Consider the following 22,685-nt stretch of genomic DNA (forward strand, 5'->3'; position numbering starts at 1 on the left):
GGGGCGCACTGGTATTTGCATGCAGAACAGTGCATTTACAATTAAGGTGAGAACAGAAGACAGAAGGGAGGAGATGCGGTGCCGGGGGAGTCTAATAAATGCTACATGCATGAGAGGACACTGTCACTGTTTCTTTTGTTCAGACATTATGATCATTAAAGGGTCTTTGTATTTACACCTCTAGAGATCCTGAATTTCCTGCATCTTACTACAGACATTTCATCAAGTAATCTGAGCTCTCGTGATACCGCAGACCGGACGCAACCTCTTGGAGTAGACGCTCCTCGAAGCAGTCTCCAATATTTGCAATATCACTTAACAGCAGCTGTAGACCTGCTAGCACTTGTTTGCATGTAAATAATTCTTATTTGGGTTGTCAACCCCGTTTAACAAAAGAGCTGCTCCACGTGTCACCGAGGGGCCGGCGTCAACGTGTCACTTTGCTGTCGACCATACCTGACAATCCCAACTAAGATCAGACCGCCTCGCAGGACCGACTCCAGCTGACACAGGAAGAGAGGGAGGTGGAGCAGGAAGAGAGGAATGACAGCACAGATGTATTATTCATTTATTCATCATCCCTCACTTTTCTCCTCTCATCATTCCAAGCCCACAAAAACCTGCCTGCCCTCTCTTTTTTTTTTTTTTTCTGTCTCTGCAAATGTCATCTGACGGAGCGTGACTGAGATGGCGCAGACGAGAAAGGACGTATTTTCAGCCTGAATTTAGATTTCCTTTGCTTGCCAGTTTTATGTTTCTTGGGAAACTAAACACACATAGAACACAGACAAAGCGAGAGGCCAGCAGGTGGGATCGTGCACGACCCTGTCACATAGGTACAAATCGTTGGCGAGTGAGTGAGTGAGTGAGTGATCGCAAGCAGTTTGGATGAATCAGAATCTGGTTTGTCTGAGCAAAAATGGTGAGAAATCTGTGGGCAGTCAGAGTGAAATTCAGTGGGACGGCCCAGCAGTGGTGCAAATTCCCTCAGTAGGACATGATGATCTGTTGGTATAAGCTGCTGCCCATTTTAACACTGCCTTTGTTTTACTTTGGTTCACACAGAGCAATGACTAAATGCCCAGGTCAGGATCCAGGGTAACATGAAGAGAAGCAGCCAATTGTGTTGCCGGGTGTACCTGCTGTCCAAACTTGCACCTCAGGTCTAAGTAACCATGACAACTTAAAAAGGTGGCAGTGACCCCCTACACCGGTGGCGGGCAACTGGCGGCCTGTGGGCCAAAACTGAACTAACAGTCCCACATTTAGCTATAATATCAAAATCGAGATTCTACCCCCCTAAAGAATGCTTATTAAACTTTTATCCATGTCGAGACTGAACGACAGACACAAACAGTCACGCATCAGGCTGCGGGCAGCACTGTAGTCAGTCTATAGCACCTTATGCTAAAATAGATCTCCACCATGGCAGCAACAGTTACGCACAGAACCACTTCCTGTTTAGTAATTTTGCCTGAACAAAAGCACAAGAAAGAGTGTTCTTTTTTTTTTTTTTTTTTTTTTTTCTCAGTATTACTTTATTTCAAGATATTGCGAGCTTTTATTATGGTAAAATTCTGACAGGAAGTTCCAAAGGTTATGTTGCTTGCCTGACCCGTCCTCTGAAAAAGCAAACACACCATGTGCGATACAAAAAAAATAACACCAGTTCATGCAGTCAGTCAATCGTATAACGTGACACAAACATCATTGCATTCTTATCAATGAATGTCTTTAATTAGCTTTTGGTTATCTTCTTGCCCGCCATCTAATGGATTAGAAAAAAATCCCTTTTCTATTCAACAGAGAGGCCATTCCTACCTGTGCACTTACATCACAGGTCGCGTATGATTTTAATTGAATTTGATATTACACTTTTAATTCAAAGCAATTTAAATGAAACACAATGCAAGCCTCATGTGGTACTTTCCCCATGAAATACGTGTGCTACTTACAGTACCAAAAGCATTGCCAGGCTAGTATTAATCTTCTAGTCTACTTAAAGCTGGCACACAAAGATTCACAGCTTGTACAGTCCATTAATAGAAATACAGCACTCAATTACATATCTCGTATTCACTCTCTGCTGGCTATTAATTTTCCCATAGGAATGCTTGTCGGAATGAGATACTGCTTTGGAAGTCTCTCATGCTTCTTAAGCTCAAACATTGTCTTCTAGAAGAAAGAAAAGCTAACTGAAAGAACCTCGACTGGTTGTGTCTATGAGGGTGAGACCCATACTGGACTCACATGACCACTGAGCTGCTCACTTGGGTCACATACTCATTGAAAAATATATTTGACAGATTATATAAGAAATAGCTTGACCATGTGACTGCCTCCCAGACAAGTTAGATAATCTGCAGAGTGGCACAATTTCTTCCTCAGACCATCCATCTCATGCACGCCTCTGGCCTATTTTTAATAGTGGGCCCATTCCATTTGGATAATACATTCTCTCATCTCTCCTTCTTTAAACAGTGTTTAAAAGCAATTTCCACCATTCTGAGCAGATGCTTTCCTCCGCGTTCACAGTCCTCCCATCATCTAAAATTAACTAGCCTGAGGATTGCTCACAGGCAAATCCACAGCTTTAACTTGCATTTTACATCAACTTGTTCCTGTCTCTGTGTCCCTCACAGGAAGTTAAATGTGTCAAACTGCACATCGGCCTTGCTGCTAAGTGGTACGTGCTAAAAGCCCTCTGTGCTCACAATTTACCCTGATGACTTGTGTCTTTTTTTTTTTTTAACTTCTTTTTCATCTTTTTCACCCAACTCCCAACGCTCCTTACCCTCATTTAAAAGCGACCCCAAAGAGGTAAGTCTCAAAGCGTCCTACTCCTTAGAAAAGTGCAGCTCGGTTTGATTGACTAGCAGGGGGTTCTGTGCATTAGTTCCAAGCCCCAGAGAGGGGTCAAGAGGTGGAGAGCAATTCTGGGTTAAGGTGATTCTGACATGGTCCGTCTGAGGCTTGGAGAGGCGCAATTCAGCAGACTGCATGAATGCGTAGCTGGGCCAAGGAGCTCGGAGTTGCCTTCAATCATTGCAGGAAGTCCTGCAGGAGGAGTTGGTGCAGAGGCAGGTGAACCAGCGGGCACTAGATAGTTGAAACATTTTATACGTTTCAGAGGACAAAAGGTGAATGGAGAGAAATGATCTCAAACATTAGATTTTTGTAAAAATAAATATCCAAGATTATCCACTTTAATTACTATTTAAAAGATTTGAAATAAGCTTCACACAGTCAGAGTCACACAGATGAGCAGCTACATCTGCGATTTGCTGAAAATTCCTTTTCGCTGTGATAAAGTTGCAGAGAGAGACAGAGAGAGAGAACCACATCAATTAAGACCTCCTTGTCCGTCACCTGACTCCTGCACCAACCCCTTCATTCATTCCCTGCCTGGTGTAAGACGGATGCTAGCGAGTTTTGCTCCTCCAACTTCTCCAGTCTGCTGAGTGGGAGAGCGACTGACAAGGACCAGGCGAAGAGACACTTCGGTTTGTGTGGCGAGTGCGAGTGTGTGTGTGTGTGTGGAGGTTACTTTGGCATCATTCATGCTGAGATTCACCTGCACCCTGTCACAATGAGGCAGTGTAGGGCAGACACACACAGCGTACACAACCCAAGAAGCTGTAGATAAGCACACTGAAGGTGAACACAGAAATGAGAGCATGTATGACATGCTTGTAGCAACAGGACACCACTGAGACGTGGTAAATATTCATAAAGAAAGAAGAGGGGACTATTAGCATTTAAGAGGAAAAAAATGCCTGCAGTTTATGTTTGTATGCTACATAGCGTTAAAGTTACCACCTAACTTAATAGGACATTTCAGATTAGTCCAATGATGTGTGCACGCACTGCAGGGCTGTTTGCATTTATATGTACTTATGCTGATAGCTTGATGGGAAAAACACATGCTTAACAGAGCACTTGTGATTCTTAGTTACATTACTGATGATAGAGACTATTAGGGAGTCAACTGAAGTAGGCAGTCTGCCTGCAATGTTAGCTTGGAAGTTTGTTTGTTCGTGTCTATGTGGACCTTTTCCACTTTATATGTTAATTTGTGAAATTGTTTACCAGCCAATGTGTATCTAAACACTCGTGAGACTGAGTGCGTCTGTGCAGCAGCGTGAATGTGTGTGTGTGTGTGTGTGTGTGTGTGTGTTTGTCTGGAGTCCTTTTCCATCTCTGCTGGTTGACAGACTGTGTCAGAGCTGCCTGGGAAATGATATATCCACCTGTGACATCTCACAAAGACAGAGAAGGACACAGTCTAGTTCTCTCTCTCTCTCTCTCTCTCTCTCTCTACCACCCCCCACTGTCCGATTCGCTTCTCTCTCACCTTAATGAGAATTGACACCCATCCTCTGTCAGCTTCATCAAGATTGACACTGCCCCTAGTGGTCCAAGTGGGAAAATGATTTTTCTTATAAAAGGAGGTTACTTTCCCTCTACTAGCTCAACTGTTGTCCTCTGCCCATCGCACACACACACGCACACAAATATATATATATATATATACACACATGTATAAATGTACAAAATAAAACATAATTTTTATTTAAAAACATGTTAATTTTTCTTGCACTGGACTCATAAGGATGTGACAACTTTCTGTAGAAAAAGATTTCAGTATTTGTGGGAGAAAGGATCTTTTACATTGAGGAAGGAGCATTAAAGTTATATGTAATGATTTCTTTGTTAATGCTGATAATCTGAAAAATAATTAGTATTCAGCATTAACCCCATAATTTAATCCATTAAAAACCTACAAAAAAAACCTGGAGAATGAAACCTTAGGGCTTCAAACAATGAAATCAATCAAATTGTGCCATATTAATTATATCTTATTATAATAAGTGGCCATTATGTGATTGTAACTGCACACACCTCCTTTCCTCTTGCAGGTAGTAAAACTGAATTCAGGCGGCCTGCAGGGCAGCTATGAGAACAGTGGTTGGTATGGTAATAGCAGCCTGTGAGCTGGCTAGTTAATGCTTATATCCCGGTTCCCAGTGATGTTACGGAATGCTTCCTAAACCTCAGACTGATTAGCATGCTGCGGGCGGGCGGGCGGAGCCCCCCCCCCCGAGTAGAGACAAAATGTACTTTCTCACATTTCTCAGAAGAATGACGTTCTTAAATTCTTCTCATTTAAACTCATGTTATCATCAAACATTTACAAGACCACAGCCAAAACCTTCTACACTGTACAGCAATTATGTGGGAAAACTGTAAACTTCTCTTCACATAGTACTGTGTAATTACATGAGCAACCACCATTAAGTGCTACAGTGTATTGAGTTATTGTAAATTGTAATTACAGGAAACAAGGTTAATAAATTGCCATAAAAAGGTACTCTTGTGGTCTAATGTTACATTTTAATGCATTAACTATTGAACTTTTGTGGTTTATTTCACTTTTCTTCACTAGAATTGTGCGTATAAACTACAAGCAGCTATATGAGGAGGAATACACAGCACTGTGGGTTCATAAAATAAAATAGCACGAGGAAGTGGAGAGGTTGTGTTGTTGGTAGGATAGACATTCACCGCCTCTGACAGCCTCATCTTCAAAGTTGAGTTTCTCTGCTTCAGCACTTTGTAGGTGAGGTTTACACTCCTTGTAGCGCTCTTACAAACTTTTCCTGAGCACAGGGACTTGTGTAATGTCTTGTTTAGATGCTACATTGCGGCTTGAGCCTGCAAATACTTTTAAAAGCAGTTTGTTTTTTTTGTTTTTTTTCTGAAGGACAAAGTCGAAGGTATCTCAGTTAGGATTAGAACAACTACCAAGGGGACATTGTAGTAAAAGTTAAATATTCATACAGGCGTGGATGATCATGCTGAGCAGCCAAAATAGAAGGTAAAACTGTCCCATGTGTTATAGTCTCAGTGCAGCTAGTCAGAAAGCTAAAGTTAGGAGCAGCTCTGCAGAACTGAACGTCTATAAACTATGTTTGTGTAGATTTCTATCTCTGATTTCTGAGGTCTTGTGTAAGAAAGCACATTCATTATTTGCACACTAACCATGCGGGCCTCAAAAGACCATGGGTCCCGGTTACAGAGAACAGACACACCCTGCAACTGCACTTTATCAACTCGTGGGACGAAAACCAGGTGGAAACTAGAAACATTCCCTTCTGCCTCTCTGATGAACCTGCGTGCGTTACAGTGTAGGAGCTGCCATGATCGTACACTAAATCGTGTTTCTGACACTTCACATTCCTGAGAGGAAAACCTTTCATCTTCTTATTCATCCAAATTATTCTGCAAAGCCACTATATCACCCAGCGTGTCTTATCTGTTTCACTGTAAATCATTTGGACGTAGCCCTTCCTGTTTGGCTTGAGATTCAAACTAATGAGGGGAGGAGGCAGACACAACCGCAAAGGGAATTAATGTGACGGGTCAGGACCCGATGCTCAAATGAACTTAGTGCAGATATGCAAAGTAATAATTTACAACCTTTATTTATCCAGTGAAACCTGACAGAAGACACAGGCTGGTTTCTATCACTACACACCCACGCACACTTTACACTGAGCCATATCAATGCAAAGGATTTAAATACATCTCAAAAGTATCTCCATAGGTTTGAACCAGCCACCAACTTTTATCCATCACGTCACTAAGCTCAACACTACCACCACCTAGCTGATAAAAAGGAGAAGAAGTCTTATTAATAACACTAATAAAACAGTCTGTTATACAACTGCAGCAAATAAAAGCTCAGGTATCTTTATAGTAACATCTTAACAGAGATCCAAAAGTATTGGTTTGTAATATTTATAGCTGCTTTTACATTCACCCGAGACTGATTCGCTGCTGGTTCGTAACAGTGGGACAGGTTGTAGTATCTACAAGAGAAGGAATAACAGGCGTATGTCTTCACACAGTAAAACATGAACAAATAGGGACCGTACACAGAGCACACACCCATTAGATATTGGCTAGGGATGTCAAGAAGAAAAAAAAAGTAGGTCAAGTTATGTGTCTTGTGTGAGATGGGATTTCTGCCTCCAAAACAACCATTCATCTGGGGGGCCTACACATTAACACGGTAACACGTGGGCTGTGTCGTTCGCCAGAAGCCTGCTGAGAAGAAGAAAGAAACAGAGGGAAAAATATTACAGAAGGGAAGATGAGAATGTATATTTATAACGTTATATGAGATTGAAATTGGATCAGAAAAGAGAAGAAGAAGGAAGAGGGAACCACGGGTGAGTAGAATAAAAAAAGAAGCAGGGTCTTTATAATTGATTTTTGTTTACATCAGTTGTTCTTTATGTTATAGTAATCACTCCCAGATGCTGGAATGACCTTTTGATTGCCCCTGCATTAATAGAGAGAAGTAAGCCAAGATGAAATTAATTTTAAAAGCCAACTGGCTACAGCTGGATACAGAGCCAGTGCTGAAGAGGAGAAATAAATAAGAGAAAGAAAAGAGAAGGGAAAGAGGAAATTTGAACTTTGTTAAATTCCTCTGGGTCACAAAAGGACAAGAAGAGAAAGAGCCTGAATGACAACGATTTAACAAGCCTACCAGCCATTTTTTTGTTTTGTGTATTCACTCTAGGTGTACGGCTGTGGCCTTGGCCAGGCACCTCCCATGAGGAAGGAAGGCTGTTATAATACTGGAGGCCAGAGGTGAGACTTCCACAGCCCTGCACAATACATATTCAATACTTACAGGGCCCTGGCTGCACTGGTGCAAGAGCTTAATTTAAAAGTAACAGCTCCAATACATCGGAGTCTGGCTGACCCACATCTGCCGCTGGCTCAGTATGCCTGTTAATGCTGTGTGTGTATGTGTGTGTGTGTGTGTGTGTGTGTGTGTGTGTGTGTGTGTGTGTGTGGATGTCCAAGGCACTTGAAAAGAAAAAAGAGAAACAGTATAACTCAGAATGAGGATACACACTTGGTGCATTTAAGCAGCTGTTAGCATTTCAGTGAAAGAGAGTGTGTGCCTGACGTGCGTGTGTGTGTGTGTTTGTGTGTGTGTGTGTGTGTGTGTGTGTGACTTTGAGGACATGGATTATTCACAATAACCCAAGGCAGTGGTATATAGCACATGTCTACCTTGTGTGGCACAGGGCATGCACGCGTATGTGTATCTAGTTTGTCTGTGTGTTTGTCGGGAGTTTGGACTGAAGCTGGGGAGCGTGCGAGATGATCAGCCATATGCCGTAGACCTAATCCACTATGACAAACCTCTGACATCACATGAACAATGAGCAAATCTACTCATCCATAATAAATGAGAGAGAGAGAGAGAGAGAGAAAGAGAGAGAGTCTCTGGGGAAAAAGAAATAAAAATACTAAAAAAAGAAATAAATAAACCAAGCATCTCTATTCGTGGCAGCCAGCATTCCACCTTGAGAAAAAAAACTTCAAGTCTGTGGTTGTGTTGCTGCATGTCATTATACATGTGACCTCAACCTGCCAATCACAAGAAAGCATAGCAATCTTTATAAAAAAAAAAAAACTCACTTTAAACAGAAAACAACATGGAGGCGTGAGACACAACCTGTCTTTAGTGAAAGAGCAGTCGCTGACTTTGTCATTCAGATGAGAAATGAAGACATGATTGAACGCCTTGTCTTTTGATTTCCTGTACCCGAACACTGCAATTATACAGGAAATGCCATCTGCAATTTTAGAGTGGCTGATTGTGCCTTTAAGTGTGAACAGCTATCACTTCCTGTGTTAAAAGGCAGCCTTTCAATGGCAGAAATAGAGAAAGACTTTTTCGGAAAAACATTTTTATAAATTGGCAGAGAATGGCTCCAATTTTACACTGCTAGAATCTTTTTTTTTTTTTTTAACCTTCCCGGTCTGTAGAGGGTTCCTCTGCTTAAACGGCTCCAAGTCCCTAAAGAGACTTAGTCTTCTGACAAGGTTGATGAGCCCTGGCTCCACACTTTATGATGAAGGTGCTCCAGTAAGTCTGCAGTCTATAGACAGAGCCGGGCGCTGAAATCCCTCGGGGGGTTGGGGTCTCTGAGAGTTTTTTTACTCACAGCCTGACTACTGCTGGTGGGTCATCCATTATTTAACACACACACACACACACACACATACAAAGGTGCTTCTCGACATGTACACATGGGGTTACACAACTGCATAGTTAAATCCAGACTTGCACCCACATTCAGGGATTCTAAATATAGCCCTAAAAACAAAATTTCATTTCAGTTACCCATAGCAAACTTTGTGCATGATATAAAATGTCTGTTTTGCTGATTCCTTATAAAGAAAGCAATCGAGCTATGTAATAAATCTGGGAAACGGGCAATAATCGAAAATGCATTACACTGTATATTCCTGTAAAATTGTGTTTTTGTATCATTTTCAACCAATTTCTGCAAAAATGTTCAATCAATAAATCTGATTCTCTGGTTTTCTGGACCACTCAGTGACAGTGCAGAAATTCAACCCTCACATACAAAGACTAACCTCCACCTCATATAAACACTGTGCTGCTTTCTTCCACACAGGGCCTCTCTGAAGCCCATCAAGTTTTAAATAATTCAGCCTGCTCACCATTCATTCTGACCGGGCAGCTCGTGGATCCAGGGCACCGGGTTCTCTCCCACAAAGCCCATGTCATCGTGGGAACTGGAGGACGATTGGTCGGAGAGGTGGGCAGGAAGCAGGGGCGGCCTATCGTCTTCGATCATCACTATGTCGTCCTGTGGCATGTTCACGGTCGGAGAGAGCTGGTAGTTACCTGGAAGAGAGAGAGACAGAGGGGGGGAAAAGAGAGCGATTAGATAGCATGTACGGCTACATCCAATCAGTGGTGTCTGATAACAAATGTGAAAAAAATCTGATGTGCTCAGGCTGAAGCAAATTCCTCCACGGACACATTTGAGTACACACAACAATTTTATCTTACTTTAGTAATTAGCAAGATAATACTGTATACAGAGATAATTGTACTATTTTCATATCAGGACATGCCTGAAGGACACCAATATCTCTCAAAAAGGGGAAAAAAAGGTCCTTATCAGGTACAATTTTTCAATGCAGAATGTGTGCAGAGAGGCTGCAGGACAACACAAACACCACCAAATGGTAGCAGCCACACCAACACGCGAAAACTGGTCAGGACTGGACACGACAAAGTGACCACCAAGACAAGACACAAACATGCTCTAATGTCTGCTACCCACAATGCAGTCTCTGCAGTTGGAGTTTTATCCATTCTCCTTCTCTCTCCTCCAAGGACAAATGTGAGCTCCCCCTGATCTGTATTCTGTCCCGCCTGACCCTCCCCACTGAGGACTTCTTTGAATCACTCCTTTGCTGCTCCTCAGGAGTCAAAGTCAATGGGGAATGAGCTGGCGTGGCAGGCACTCAGCACCAAGGGCAGGAGAAGGGTTGTTCAACAGCATGAGAAGTGGCATTACAATACAGAGGAAAATTCACTCTGCAAATTGATCAGCTCGCGATTTTTAAGTGTGGACACAGAGGCATGAAAAAGGGGGAAATCAAAGTCAAGATGAGCGATGAGGCCTATCACACACCTGCTTACTATTAGACAGATGTTCTCAGAAATGCTGAACTTCCTACGGTCTTTGCTTTTGTTTGCATTATAGGGGAGCCATTTTGCAAATTTAATAGCTTTGGAACAATTGTGTGTAATCACTTACAGCAGACAACAATATTTACACTGGCAGCATTCCAACATGAGTCTGAGAGGCATTTAATTTCACTAGGGCCGGACGAATGATAAATGCGGATGTAAATCTGAGCACCAATCAAAGCAGCAGTGAGGTGCATACTTTCATTATTTGCACAGGAAAAAAAAAAGAAATGCAACAGATACAAATAAAACAGCTGTGGAGTGGAGAAGGTGGGCTTATGGAGATCCTCTCCTACGAGCAACAACAGTCAAAAAAAACAACAAACTAGAATTCCCGCCTCGTGGTTATGTGAGTCCGCCAACCAGTCAAGTTGCAGGAAATATAGTCACAATCTCCACTTCCTTACAGCACTGAATAATGGCCAAAAATGTTTTTGCAGAACATTATGATGTCACAGTGAAATTGAGCATTGACCTTTTGGGAATAAAATGTTGCCACTTCACTTTATCCTTATGGACATATGACTTAAAGTGTATGAAATTTGTGAGTAATGGCCGAAAACGTGTTTTGTGATGTTAGTGAGCCAGAGGTCTGGGCGTAAATGTTTGTGCCGAATCTAAACAAATTTCCTCGAGGTGGTCTTGAAATACCATGTTAAAAAGGCCAAAACCGTGTTTTGTGAGGTCACCGTAGCCTTGACCTTTGACCACCCAAATCTAATCAGTTCATCCTTGAGTTCTATTGAATGTTTTTTTTGCCAAATTTGAAGAAGTTTCATGAAAATATACTGAGATATTGCATTCATAAGAATTGTACAGATTGACATACAATCCAAAAACATAATGCCTGCGACTCTGGCGACATCGGCGCAGAGACATAAAAGTCAGTGGCATGTGACAGAAGATATTAATTACACCTTATACCTTTGGTAAATACTTGTACTATATGGTATTGCCCTATGGCCGGTCCAACACTGAATATGTTGTGCATTCTTCCTTTGCTGTCCCATAGAAACCGTTACCAGAAATCTGCCCCTGTACTTACGCATCTGTTAAGTGATTCTTTCGTGAGGCCTCATCCCTTTGTCTATGGACTGCTCATCTAAACCAGTTAAGATGGCTGCCAACACTGTCCAGGTGAAATGAAAGCCATTCCTCACTCGGGCAGCTTGACAGAGAGCCACGGGTAATTGAATCCGCCCTGTACTGTAAATCAGCAGGACCAGAGTAATGACAGCGAGAAACTCCAGGAAGTCAGTGTGACTAAGCTCCATCTTTCACTTTCATAGCAGGCAGCCCAGGTATTTAGGAGTTAAATTATAGCTTGGTAACAGTAGTCATTATTTATCTTTAATCATCTGTTTTTATTATATCATTAATTGTGATGTCCAATTGTGGTGTATTTAAAAGGCTCCAATTCATCCTATTCACTGAACGACCACTAAACAATACGGAGCTTTTCCCAGCTGTAAGGACAACGAATGATGGTGATATCTGCATACGGGAAAGAGCCTATAGTCATTACTATTTGTGTATATTTGTATAAGTTATGTCATTTGCAGAATCTTCATTCTATTTCATCTATATTCTCTGTATGTTAATATTCTGTGTGTTTTATGCTCTAGGCAGTAGTTTAGGTTTGACCTTGAACAACTCCCCTGAGCCAAAATTCGACACTTCTCTCCTCTGTTGTCACTGTCTGAACTTTACAGTCAGTTTAGGAAAAAGTGGGGCAGTGTCAATAAGAGATGCCCTGCGGTGGTGTGTCCACAGGGGCCGACCTTATACCAGCCTTTACTTTCCCCTCCGTTCGTAGGTAGAGTTACCTCTCGATTGCATCAGTAACACTGAGAATTTCACTACAGTAGCGACGCGGAACAGACATACAGTTTAGCGGTAACATAATGGGAAGTTTGTGTGATTACAAGAGGCTCTGTGTAAAGGTTTGGGTTTGTGTTTCAAATACACAACACATGGGGCAAATCCTTGTTTTGCATTCACAATATGCACTCTTTAAGATCATGCATTACCCACAATCACCTTACATGTCAGCAGACCACATTTGCTAGAGGACACAGTTTTAATTAGAAACCCCACAAGCTTCCCCTCTCCCAAATTTATGAAATGTTTCCGGTCAGGACCTCTCGATACAAGTGGCCGGCGCTGCAGATGAAGAGTTGCTAAAGGCGTTCCACTTCCCTCTTCACTAAGTAGCTCAAGGACACACAAACACACACATGCAATAAACGGTTAGTGGACAGGTACAGTCAGGGCCATGCTGATTTTTTGAGAGGTGAAAATAATTAGAGAAGCTGCGGCTCTTGCTTTTTCTGCAGTTGTAAGCATAATAAGCATCGGGGGTGGGGGTGGGGGGGGGGGGCCCGCCCCCAATACTTGTTGTAGCATACGAAAACTTAATTCTGAAAATGACTGTACAGCTACAGACTCAAGAAGAGACCAAAAGAAAATGACTCTTTCTGTGTTCAATGGCTCTTTGGTTCATGGAACTAGACTGAGAAAGATAAAAAGAAAGAAAGAAAGAAAGAAAGAAAGAAAATAGCAGAAGGCAGAGCGAGGAAAGAGGCACAAGGTTGAGAGGAAAGAGACTTTTCAGAGCCGTTGGTGGTGTTTTGGCGCAGTGAGGTGCAGATGGAGCTGCTTTAACACTGCTTTAACACAATTGTCTCTTACTACCTCCACACAGTTGGTGACAATGGAAAAAGGGCAGGTGACAGTAACAGCAGAGACATTCCCCTTAGTATTGCCAGCCAAATGGACAGACAGTGTGTATATGTGTGTGTGTGTGTGTGTGTGTGTGTGTGTGTGTGTGTGTGTGTGTGTTTGTGTGTTTGAGCTACAACTATCTGGTGACTAAGTTGAAAGTCAACGCTGTTCATTACAGAGTGGCGATTCTGAATACAAACAAGGGATGAAATAATGACTGAATACATTCTCAGTGCCTTGTTTTGTAGTCTCTTTTATCTGCTTAGAGCGTCGTCTCTGCTGCTTACATCATTTTTGCCGAGGGAAGGTCAACTGAACACATTGTTGCTCTTAAATCTTAAGCAACTTTTAACAGGTCATTCTTGTGTCTAATGGCATCAGAGCAAAAACAACCACAAGCATCTAAACCTGAGATGTGTGAATGCAATTACTGTTTTCTCAAAAACCCCCGGAACCGCTATCTTGGCGAGAATCAAAACGCTGTTATTTGGCCTTTGATGACTTTGGTAAATTCTGAAAACACTGGAGCCTTTTATGTGCTCAGTTCATGGAATGAAAGCAAACGAAAAGGAAAACTTCAATATCGCGACGCCATCGCGAATGAATCAGCAGTCACACACATATCTTAGAGACATGTACATGAGGTCACATGGGGATGAATATCACTGGAGTTGAAATTAATTGCTCACAGAAGCTGGCTCTTTAACAAAGGGGCTGTTTGGTGTGTGTTTAAGAGCTTCTGATTCATGTCTACCATCTACACAGCTAAGGGAAGATTGTGCCACTGTGGCCTTCGTGACACTGTAATTAAAGATAACTTCTCATGAGTCACACCCGACAGAAACACACACACACACGCAAACACAATACCCACGACCCTCAGCTTAGATTTCAAGGTAACAGTTACCATCCTGCTAGAAAACAAACCCAAGTTGTTGGGTGGGGTTTGCCGTGCAGCAATGATACTTTAATGCGAAGGCTTAACACATCACAGTTAACAGCTGAAGCAGATTAAAGTCAAAGTGATCACTGTGGTTGTTAATTTTAATGTGAGAACATTAAACGTCACTGCAACTGGCTCAGAAAGAAAAAGAAAAGAGAAAAAAGTGGCATTAGTTTCATTTGATGCTTACATCAGCTCAGTTCTATACACATTTATACACTTTAATTTCACATCACAGTCCTGACATCCTATCTGTCCATTCAAAGCATTCAATTCGATAAGAGGATCAAAAATATGCTATAAATGCAGTCTGTTCTTCTGCGCCACACTTGACAAGTGCACTGCAGCACCCACTCAAATGGTGCAATCACTATACTGAAGAGTCCCATTTCTACCACTGTACTGAAGCACGTGCAGCCCTCTGGCCAGCCGTGCTTAGCGTGTGGAAGCTATTCCACAATATTGAGGCAGAGATGTTCTTCCTCCCTCTGGCAGAGAGCGAAGGCAGAGACAGATGAGCTCTTTGGCTGGAGAGGCCACCTGGCTGCATCCATCCAGCCGGATCAGAGCTTCACTAGCTTCTTTTCTCTTCCCTCTGACCAAGCGTTGCCAGTTGAAACATTGAGCTGTGAGGTGAGAGGTCACGCTAATAGCCCCTCTCCATCTTCTTTCTCCTGCACGATCCCCTCTGTCTCTGTCCATCACACACTCTCATGCTTTCTTTTCCTCTCTCTCTCTTCTCTGTCTTCCTGCCTCCTTCTGTGACACTTTAGCCTATTGATCTGACTGGAGGGGAGATCATTAGTTGATCCACACTGCCACAGCTATCAGACCCATACATGGATTGCAGCAGGTAATCACCCTAAGTACACACTGGTGGAAACCAAAGCCTTATGCTCAACAGGGGACATCGGTGCCATTTTTTTAAACAGAGTCCCACCATTCACCGGGGATTCCCTGGTCAATGCAATTGATTAGAACATTTAGCTGATTGACTAGATGGCAGTGTCTCACTTCCTCATAGAGAAACTCCAATGTCTGGACTGAGATATCTAGGATACGAATAAGGACACCAAACACTGAGACATGGAGTAAATTAGGATTCCCATGGACCCAGAAACAGAGCTTTCACCAACCTGTCATAATCAGGTTCGGGCTGTTGTAATAAAGGTCCCTATGACCACATATTGAAAAAAATGTGACTATTGTTACTGTATGCTTGGAAAACTGATTTGGTGTCAGAAATATCTCCTATTAACATATGGAAGTCAGTAGCAGATGGCATTGCTACTGGCAAAGATGATCTCCTGCACACCATCAAACTAACCACTTATATGACCATAATGAGGATAGGTCATCAGCAGGGTCCTCCCATCCAAGGCTTTTATGCTATGCATCCACACTACATACATATTCCCATTGTCCCCGATTTCGAAACAATAGCAGAGAAGAGAAGGGAGAAGACGCAAAGTTGGCAAATTAATGTTATAAACTTGCTGTGCAAATTATAAACACGTATACACTTTGGCACATAATTGTACACACGTATGTACCGTTTGCCCCAAGAGCAGTATAGAGGCTAAGGAGAATTAAAGCCAAATACTCTTCTTAGGGCTATAGTCATTGTTTATTGAGGACAAAGTTCAATTTTGTCCCATCTGCTTAATTTCAGAAACAAACACAAATCACAATATTGCAGAAAATCTAATCTTAAATGCGGCGTTGCTCACCCGCACCCTGAGTCGCATACTCAATACTATGCATAGCACTTTGGGTGGTGCTGTGCTGGAAAAATGTGCGGTCACCAAACTCCCACTTAAACAATTGTATCAAAAGTAGGAGAGTCAGTGATGTGTCAGTTAACAGTCACAGTCAGTACATGCCCACACAGCCTAGACTATCGCAGCTACACCCTCTTTTCACACAAAGGACCACTATGTATGAGCACAGGGAAACACAGGGGGAGGGAAAGTTCCTGGGTAACACCGTTCATGTGTCTGTTGCTTTCTCACTGAGGCATGCTAATAGCACTCTGAAGCAGTCTTGATACAAAGTTAAGGGCGGTCACTCTCTGCCTAATCTCCTGCACTGATGGCTGAGCACACAGAGAGGATGAGTCTGCAGACAGTGAAATACTGGAGGTGAGGAGACACCGGGGTCAAGTCCTGGGAAGACAGCCCCACTTAAACACCATTAGGGAAGAGTGGAGTGTCTGAGGACACCCAGAGGTTGCAGTGGCTATGTGTGTGTTTTCTCTTCTCCTTTCATCCTTTAAAAAAAAAAGTTCCCTTATAATGATGACATGATCCAAAGTGAGAGAGCTCGTACTTCTATAGTTGACTAACTTTGGATTTGGGTTAATGTGTGTCAACAGGATTCCTGCGCTGCATACATTGTATTGTGTGAACATCTACTTTCCTGTGTGACAACAGCGTGAGTCTGCTTGGCTGGTTCCCACATCCAGCCTCCCATCCCACCCCACCCCTCCCTCCCTCACTCACTCCTGTGCCGGTCCTGGGTGTGCATTCTGAGCCAGGCACTCGGCCAAACACTTCCATCCAAAGACAGTCCACGGGCCTCAATTTTCACCCCAGCGTGTAGACCCGCACCCAGTGGCACTTTTCAATTAGACAGAACGGAAGGCGAAGCCGGGTGTGATGCTAACGACCTTTGTGTCAAACCTCGGCTGTCGCTCACACACTGTGCACACGCAGGATATTTCACTCAGTTCCATATTCACTTTCTTACTCTCTTTTTTCTTTTTCTTTTCCGTCTTGCCAATTCTTTATCCTTTCATTGCAAGAAGGGCAAAAGGAGGATGACAATGGAAGGAAAACAGGAGAATAAAGGGGGGAAAAGTGTCAGGAGCTCGTTTCATTTGAGCAGGGAGACAAGCAGAGCGTACCTCATGTTCACCACCTCCTAGCTGTGTATTCAACCCCTGGCTATGATGCTACAACTCACAGTGTGTGCATGTGTGAAGCTAAAGCTGACAATATCACAGCATTTCATGGCTTACTGAAGCAAACGGGGAATGGAATTACCTCTTGACTATTGATTAGCTGAATGTGTGCGCTCACAAATATACAAACACACACTCACACACACACCAGATAGTTCTGAATGACAACCCAAAACACTACAGGGAAGAGCACGGCAAAGTGCCCTTACAATCAATGTGACGGCAATATACCAGCATAATAGCACCTGTCTCCTGTGTTATTTTCAGCTTTTCTTCACTGTTGCCATGGTAATTATAATTTCTATTTTTTCATTCAAGTGTAAGAACCAAGTCCTAGGCCTATTCCTACTGCTACAGAAGAGAGGCAGTGAGCTACCTGTGACTGCTGGGAGTAGACCGATCAATACCTGGGTAAGGTGAGATAAGGCAACCATAGGATGTGGCAGCTATTAGCTTTTTTTTTTTTTTTTTAAAACAGAAAATACAGAGCGTAGAAATAACAATCATGAGGTTTGCAGAAATATGGAGTTTACAATTTCATCATATTGGCTTGCTGACATCTGCAATAACTCACAAGCAATGTCAGGTCTTAATTCTTGAGCAGGGAAACCATTCCATCCCATTTACTTCTTGTGTTGTGGTCCATTTGTAGCAGCACAGGCAGTATATAATGCAGCACAGCAGCATGGGAGAAGGGGCTGATTTGTCTAGACTTCCTCCTCTGTCTTTTAAAAGGTAAAATGCCTCAGAGTTTTGTAAGTAAACACTATTTGCTCGGAGGAAAAATGCATGGCTCACATCAGTGGGAATTGTGTATAACCTGATGGAGAGGTTCGTACGTGACTGTGCCTGTGTGTATGTACTGCAGCATGTGTCCTGAGCACATCCCCAACTCCACACGTCCGGCCTTCATGATTCAGTAATTTAGCAGGTCTAGATACACTCAACATCGAGCTGTCAGTCAAGCCCTGCCGGCTGTGTGCTTCCTGACCTTGTGGGGCCGATCTCAGCATCTGTCCTCTAACCACAACTGTCACATCTCACACACCGGGCAATATGTCTGAGCCCATCTGAAATAACATATAGAAGAAGATGGAGAGTGGAAGCAGCTACTGTCCGTCTGCCTGCCTGCAGAAATCTGCCATCAACACTAGTGGAGAGTAAGTGAGTTATATAGTTATTATTAAAGTTAGTAAATGTAGTATAGTGACATTTCGGTTAAATTTAGAAATGTTAGAAATAAATTGTGACATGATCAAGGTTAACTGGATCTAACTGGAGCTCTGTATTGTCAGCGAACAAGGTCATTGCCACTTGCTTTAGAGGGGACAGTTCAACAGTACATTCTTCTTCTAATTTATCTTCGACAGTTCTGCATCTTCAGTAGGTTGAAGATGAATTAGAGAAAATGAGGATCAGACAAACAGAAATTGCCAAAAAAAGCCAACAGTTTCTGTCCTTGAGCAACATGTTTCTGGATTTTATTTTACTCAGGTGCTGAATTCTACCTCAGTGTGGCAGCTTTGGTTTGCCGCAATGAATGTCAATTCATCTCTGCTTGCATCAGAAATTTTAATAACAGAATTGTGTCAGTTTAAAAAGATGACGACCTGTCACAAAATGTAGGCACGGGTTAATGAGGGCACGACTCAGAGACAGCCTGAAGACATAGAAGAAAAGGAACTGACATTTTCTTGCTGAGAGACAATCCGAGTGAAAGATCTGAGCTTCGGCTGCGATAACTTAGTGCTTTTAGCGCCCACTCCGCCCCCACCCCCTAAAACTTTTCCACTTGGCTCATTTGACTCCCGATCCGCAGGATGAGACGAGCACTGGGCGCCCTTGAAGTTTCAATGGCAAGAAACTTTTCCATCAGCCCACAGTTGCCGCTTATGATCACAGCAGCGTTCTAAAAAGCCGGCATCGGAAAAGCAAGTGGCATAAATAGGCCAAACTGAGAGGAAAACTCAACCAATTTGAGAACATTTGATTTGGGATGGCGGAGTAAGACATGATGAAAGAGCAAAAAAAGAGAAGGGGAGACAGGGAGACAGAGGGAGAGAGAGTGTCAGGGGCAGGCCCTATTGATCTGGAGGCTTAATTAACCATCAGATGCCTCTGACACAGCCTCTGATCTTATATGATCAGTAGCAGAGTGGCACCACTCTGGGGGGAATGGTGGGGAGGGGATAGGAGAGAAACAGGAGAGGGAATGGGAGAGGGGTTGAAAGGGACAAAGTGTGGATCATTGACGGATTACAAATTCACTCCATCCGTGCAGGAGGTGGAAGTGGCAACGGGGTGGGAGGTGAAAGAGGAGAAAGACTGAGGACAAAGAGGAGACAGTTCATCACAGGGGTGAAAAATCTTGAAAGGGACAAATGGGGAAATCGGGCAAAAAGAGAAAAAGAGGAAAAGAAAAAAAGAAGGTAGGATGGAGACAAAATATGTGTATGTGTTGAGAAAAAGGCCGTGGATACATGCAACTACACTTCATCAGCCCCAATAACCCCCCCCCCCCCCCCCCCCCAACACTGATGCAATTACCTTCAGCCTCTGTTCGTGTATGCATATGTGAAAGGTCTGTCGATGTTGAGATGACAGCAGCGACCGGCTGAGGATTGAATTGCCAATTCTAATACACCTGAAGAGCTGAGATCTTAGCCTGCTGATGTCAGCTCGGCAGAATGGGAATTGACCCGAGTGAAGCCAGTCGGGAGCGGAGTGAAGGTGGGGAGGATTGGGGATGACGTTAATCCCTGAGAGGTTTGAATAGGGAAATAGCATGGCTCGGGATGCGGGGCGAATGAGGTGGGATGAGGCTTTGAAGGTGATGCCGGCTGGGTAAGGGAAAGAGGGAGCAGAGGGACTTCACAGGGGGGAAGGGGTGGGCGTTAGAATTAATCAGCAAATGCCAAATTATGCAAATTCATGTGGAAAATACACTCACGAAGCACATTATTAGGAACACCTGTGCACCTGTTCATTCATGCAATTTTCAAAATCAGCCAACCATGTGGCAGAAGTGCAATGCATACAATCCTGGAGACACAGTTAATGTTCACATCAAACATCCGAATGAAGGGAAAAAAATGTGATCTCAGTGACTTTGACAGGCTGGTTTGAGTTTTTCTGAAACCTCTGATCTTCTGGGATTTTGTTTTTGCTTTTGGTGCCAAAAACAAGAAGCGTCCAGTGAGCAGCTGCGTACTGAAGCACCTTGTCCATGGGATAGAGTCAGAGGAGAATGTCCAGGACAGGTTCAAACTGACGGAAAGGCTACGCTAACTCAGATAACTACTCTCAACAAATGTTTTGAGCGTAAAAGTATTTCAGAATACACAACACGTCAGCTGATCTGAATGCAACAGCCTTTGGGATGCAGTAGAACAGGAGATCTCCAGGATGAACGTGCAGCTGCAGAAATGAGGTGACGCAATCATGTCGAGTAGAACTGGAAAGTTTCCTACATCTTGAGGAATCCACGCTACGAAGAACTGAGGCTGCTCTGAGAACAAAGGCAGGCCCTACTGTGTTAGTATGGTGTTCCTAATAAAGCGCTCGGTGAGTGTCTATCCGGTGAGCATGAGGTTAGCAGGTCAACCACACGTCCCTGGAGTGACTGGCCAAAGAAAAATCCAATTTGTGGAGTCATTTTGTCGAGTAGCAGTGGAAAGAAACACAAAGGTGTTGAGAGAGGGAGTGAGAGAACCCTCCTAATATTTGACTCACCGATGCGTCCAATCACGTTAGCCCGTGGTGTCGACATGTTGTCCAAGCCCTCGATGGTTTCATACAGAGAGTGAGAGATCCGGCGCTCGTGGTTGTCCAGTAGAGAGTTCATGGGATGCTCTAAAACTGGAGGGCTGCCAGGGGCTTCCTGCAGAGACCCACACAGAGATGAAGAGAAGACACGGGGGGGGGGGTTAGAGATAGGTGCCAAGAAATGTCTCATAGTTTTAAAATATTGTTTCACCGTATAAAATATGTTTTCATTGCAACTTGGTTCACTAGAAAAACTTTAAACATTTTACAGCAAGAATATTAATAATTTATATATTGTTAGTTCTATATATTAAAATCCCTGCGAATTAAACTGAGACTGATAACAGGTTCCAGTCAGTTTTGATGACACTTGATTTGTGTGTTGTGCCTTTCAAATAATCAATGATCCCAAGTGTGTCTGCCATGAAAAAGAGCCAAAAGAAAAAACAGAATCTAAAGGGAAAAAAAAAAAATGCTGAAAACATTTTGAACTTGACAAAAGAAAGTCATTTTGTTCTGCTGTAAGATTGTAAATTATACACACACAATCAAATTCACACACAAAAGAAGAAATGGTGTCTGCATATTATTATTGCTCCTAATGTGATGCCATCAATACACACAGAACTGGGGCTTCAGCATCCATCTCGGCTTATGCCGGTATTTTCTGGTTCAGCAGTGTGAAACGGCTCCTTCAATAGTGCGAGCTGGATAAAGCTCCATGGATTTCCCATAGGCCGATAGACAGCTGTCTCTAACAATGAGCCCTAGTAAATGGACCAGTGACATTTGCCATGTGGTCGATGTGCCGCACTGCTGGTTATTGAGCCCACCGTACACCCAGTGCATGTGTCAGTCTTGACAGGGGACATGGTTAACAGTTAAGTCTTTGAGTTTGGGACCACTGGGTCCAGATACTGTGTCCAGTCTTCAAAAACCAATAGTCTGTCAAATGTGATATTTTTAGGAAAGAGACAATGGAGCAACCAAAGAAAGAGTCAGGAGGTGGAGGGGGGAAAAAAAATGTTAAAATCTCAAACCCATGTGCAGAGAGTTAGAGAATAAAGCTCAAGCCTTGGCTTTATTTCCCACAATGCTTCATAGCAGCCTGTGGGCAGCCAGGGGAATGCACTGAAGAAGAACTCCCTGTACAGGACCTATTACAGATAACTCCCTCACAGCTAGATAGCCTTGCGCAGTTCAACTCTGTACCTCAAGCATGCTTTAAACCAGGAGGCCCTGGCTAATATTGATGTCTCACAATACTCTGCTGGCTCCCGGCCAAGAGAGAGGGGAGTAAAAGATCAGACAACAGCAGCAGCCGGAAGAAAGGAGAGCAGGAGGAAGACGAAGAGAGAAGAAGAAGAGGAAACACCCCACGACTACGGTGCAGAGTCTCTGGTAAACAAATGGAAGGAATAAGAAAAAAGAAGAATTGTGGGGATGTGGGAGCTGAGGCCACGGTGCAGTGTGGGTGTTTTCAAGCCGCCTCCTCGTGGGAGTACTGAGTCCTAGGAGACGCGTACCAGGCCAGAGGGACTTATGGGCTGTTTAATATAAATGAGAGGTTTAATGAGGTTGAGAGCGCAGGACTTTATCGGGACAGTGTGCTGATAAGAGTGAGGGGCGAGGAGGGAACGAAGCAGTACTGGTGTGTGCGTGAGTGTGTGTGTGTGTGTGTGAGTACT

The 22,685-nt window shown here is 43.2% G+C and overlaps 1 protein-coding gene across 2 annotated transcripts in view; it reads right to left on the minus strand.

Moving 5' to 3' along the window:
• Nucleotides 1-22,685, minus strand: part of LOC111659829 (partitioning defective 3 homolog) — a 343,091-nt gene that overhangs the window by 116,932 nt on the left and 203,474 nt on the right. For both annotated transcript variants that reach the window (XM_087175758.1, XM_023412895.2), the window contains exons 15-16: nt 20,965-21,112; nt 9,559-9,745 (exon numbers count right to left, since the gene is read on the minus strand). In XM_087175758.1, coding sequence (XP_087031884.1) covers nt 9,559-9,745; nt 20,965-21,112 — 335 coding nt within the window. The remainder of the gene's footprint in view (nt 1-9,558; nt 9,746-20,964; nt 21,113-22,685) is intronic.

The sequence above is a fragment of the Seriola lalandi genome, unplaced genomic scaffold (assembly GCF_002814215.2).
Source record: "Seriola lalandi dorsalis isolate HSWRI2012SDOR001 ecotype SW California unplaced genomic scaffold, Sedor1 jcf7180002054494, whole genome shotgun sequence".
NCBI classification, from domain to species: Eukaryota; Metazoa; Chordata; class Actinopteri; order Carangiformes; family Carangidae; genus Seriola; species Seriola lalandi.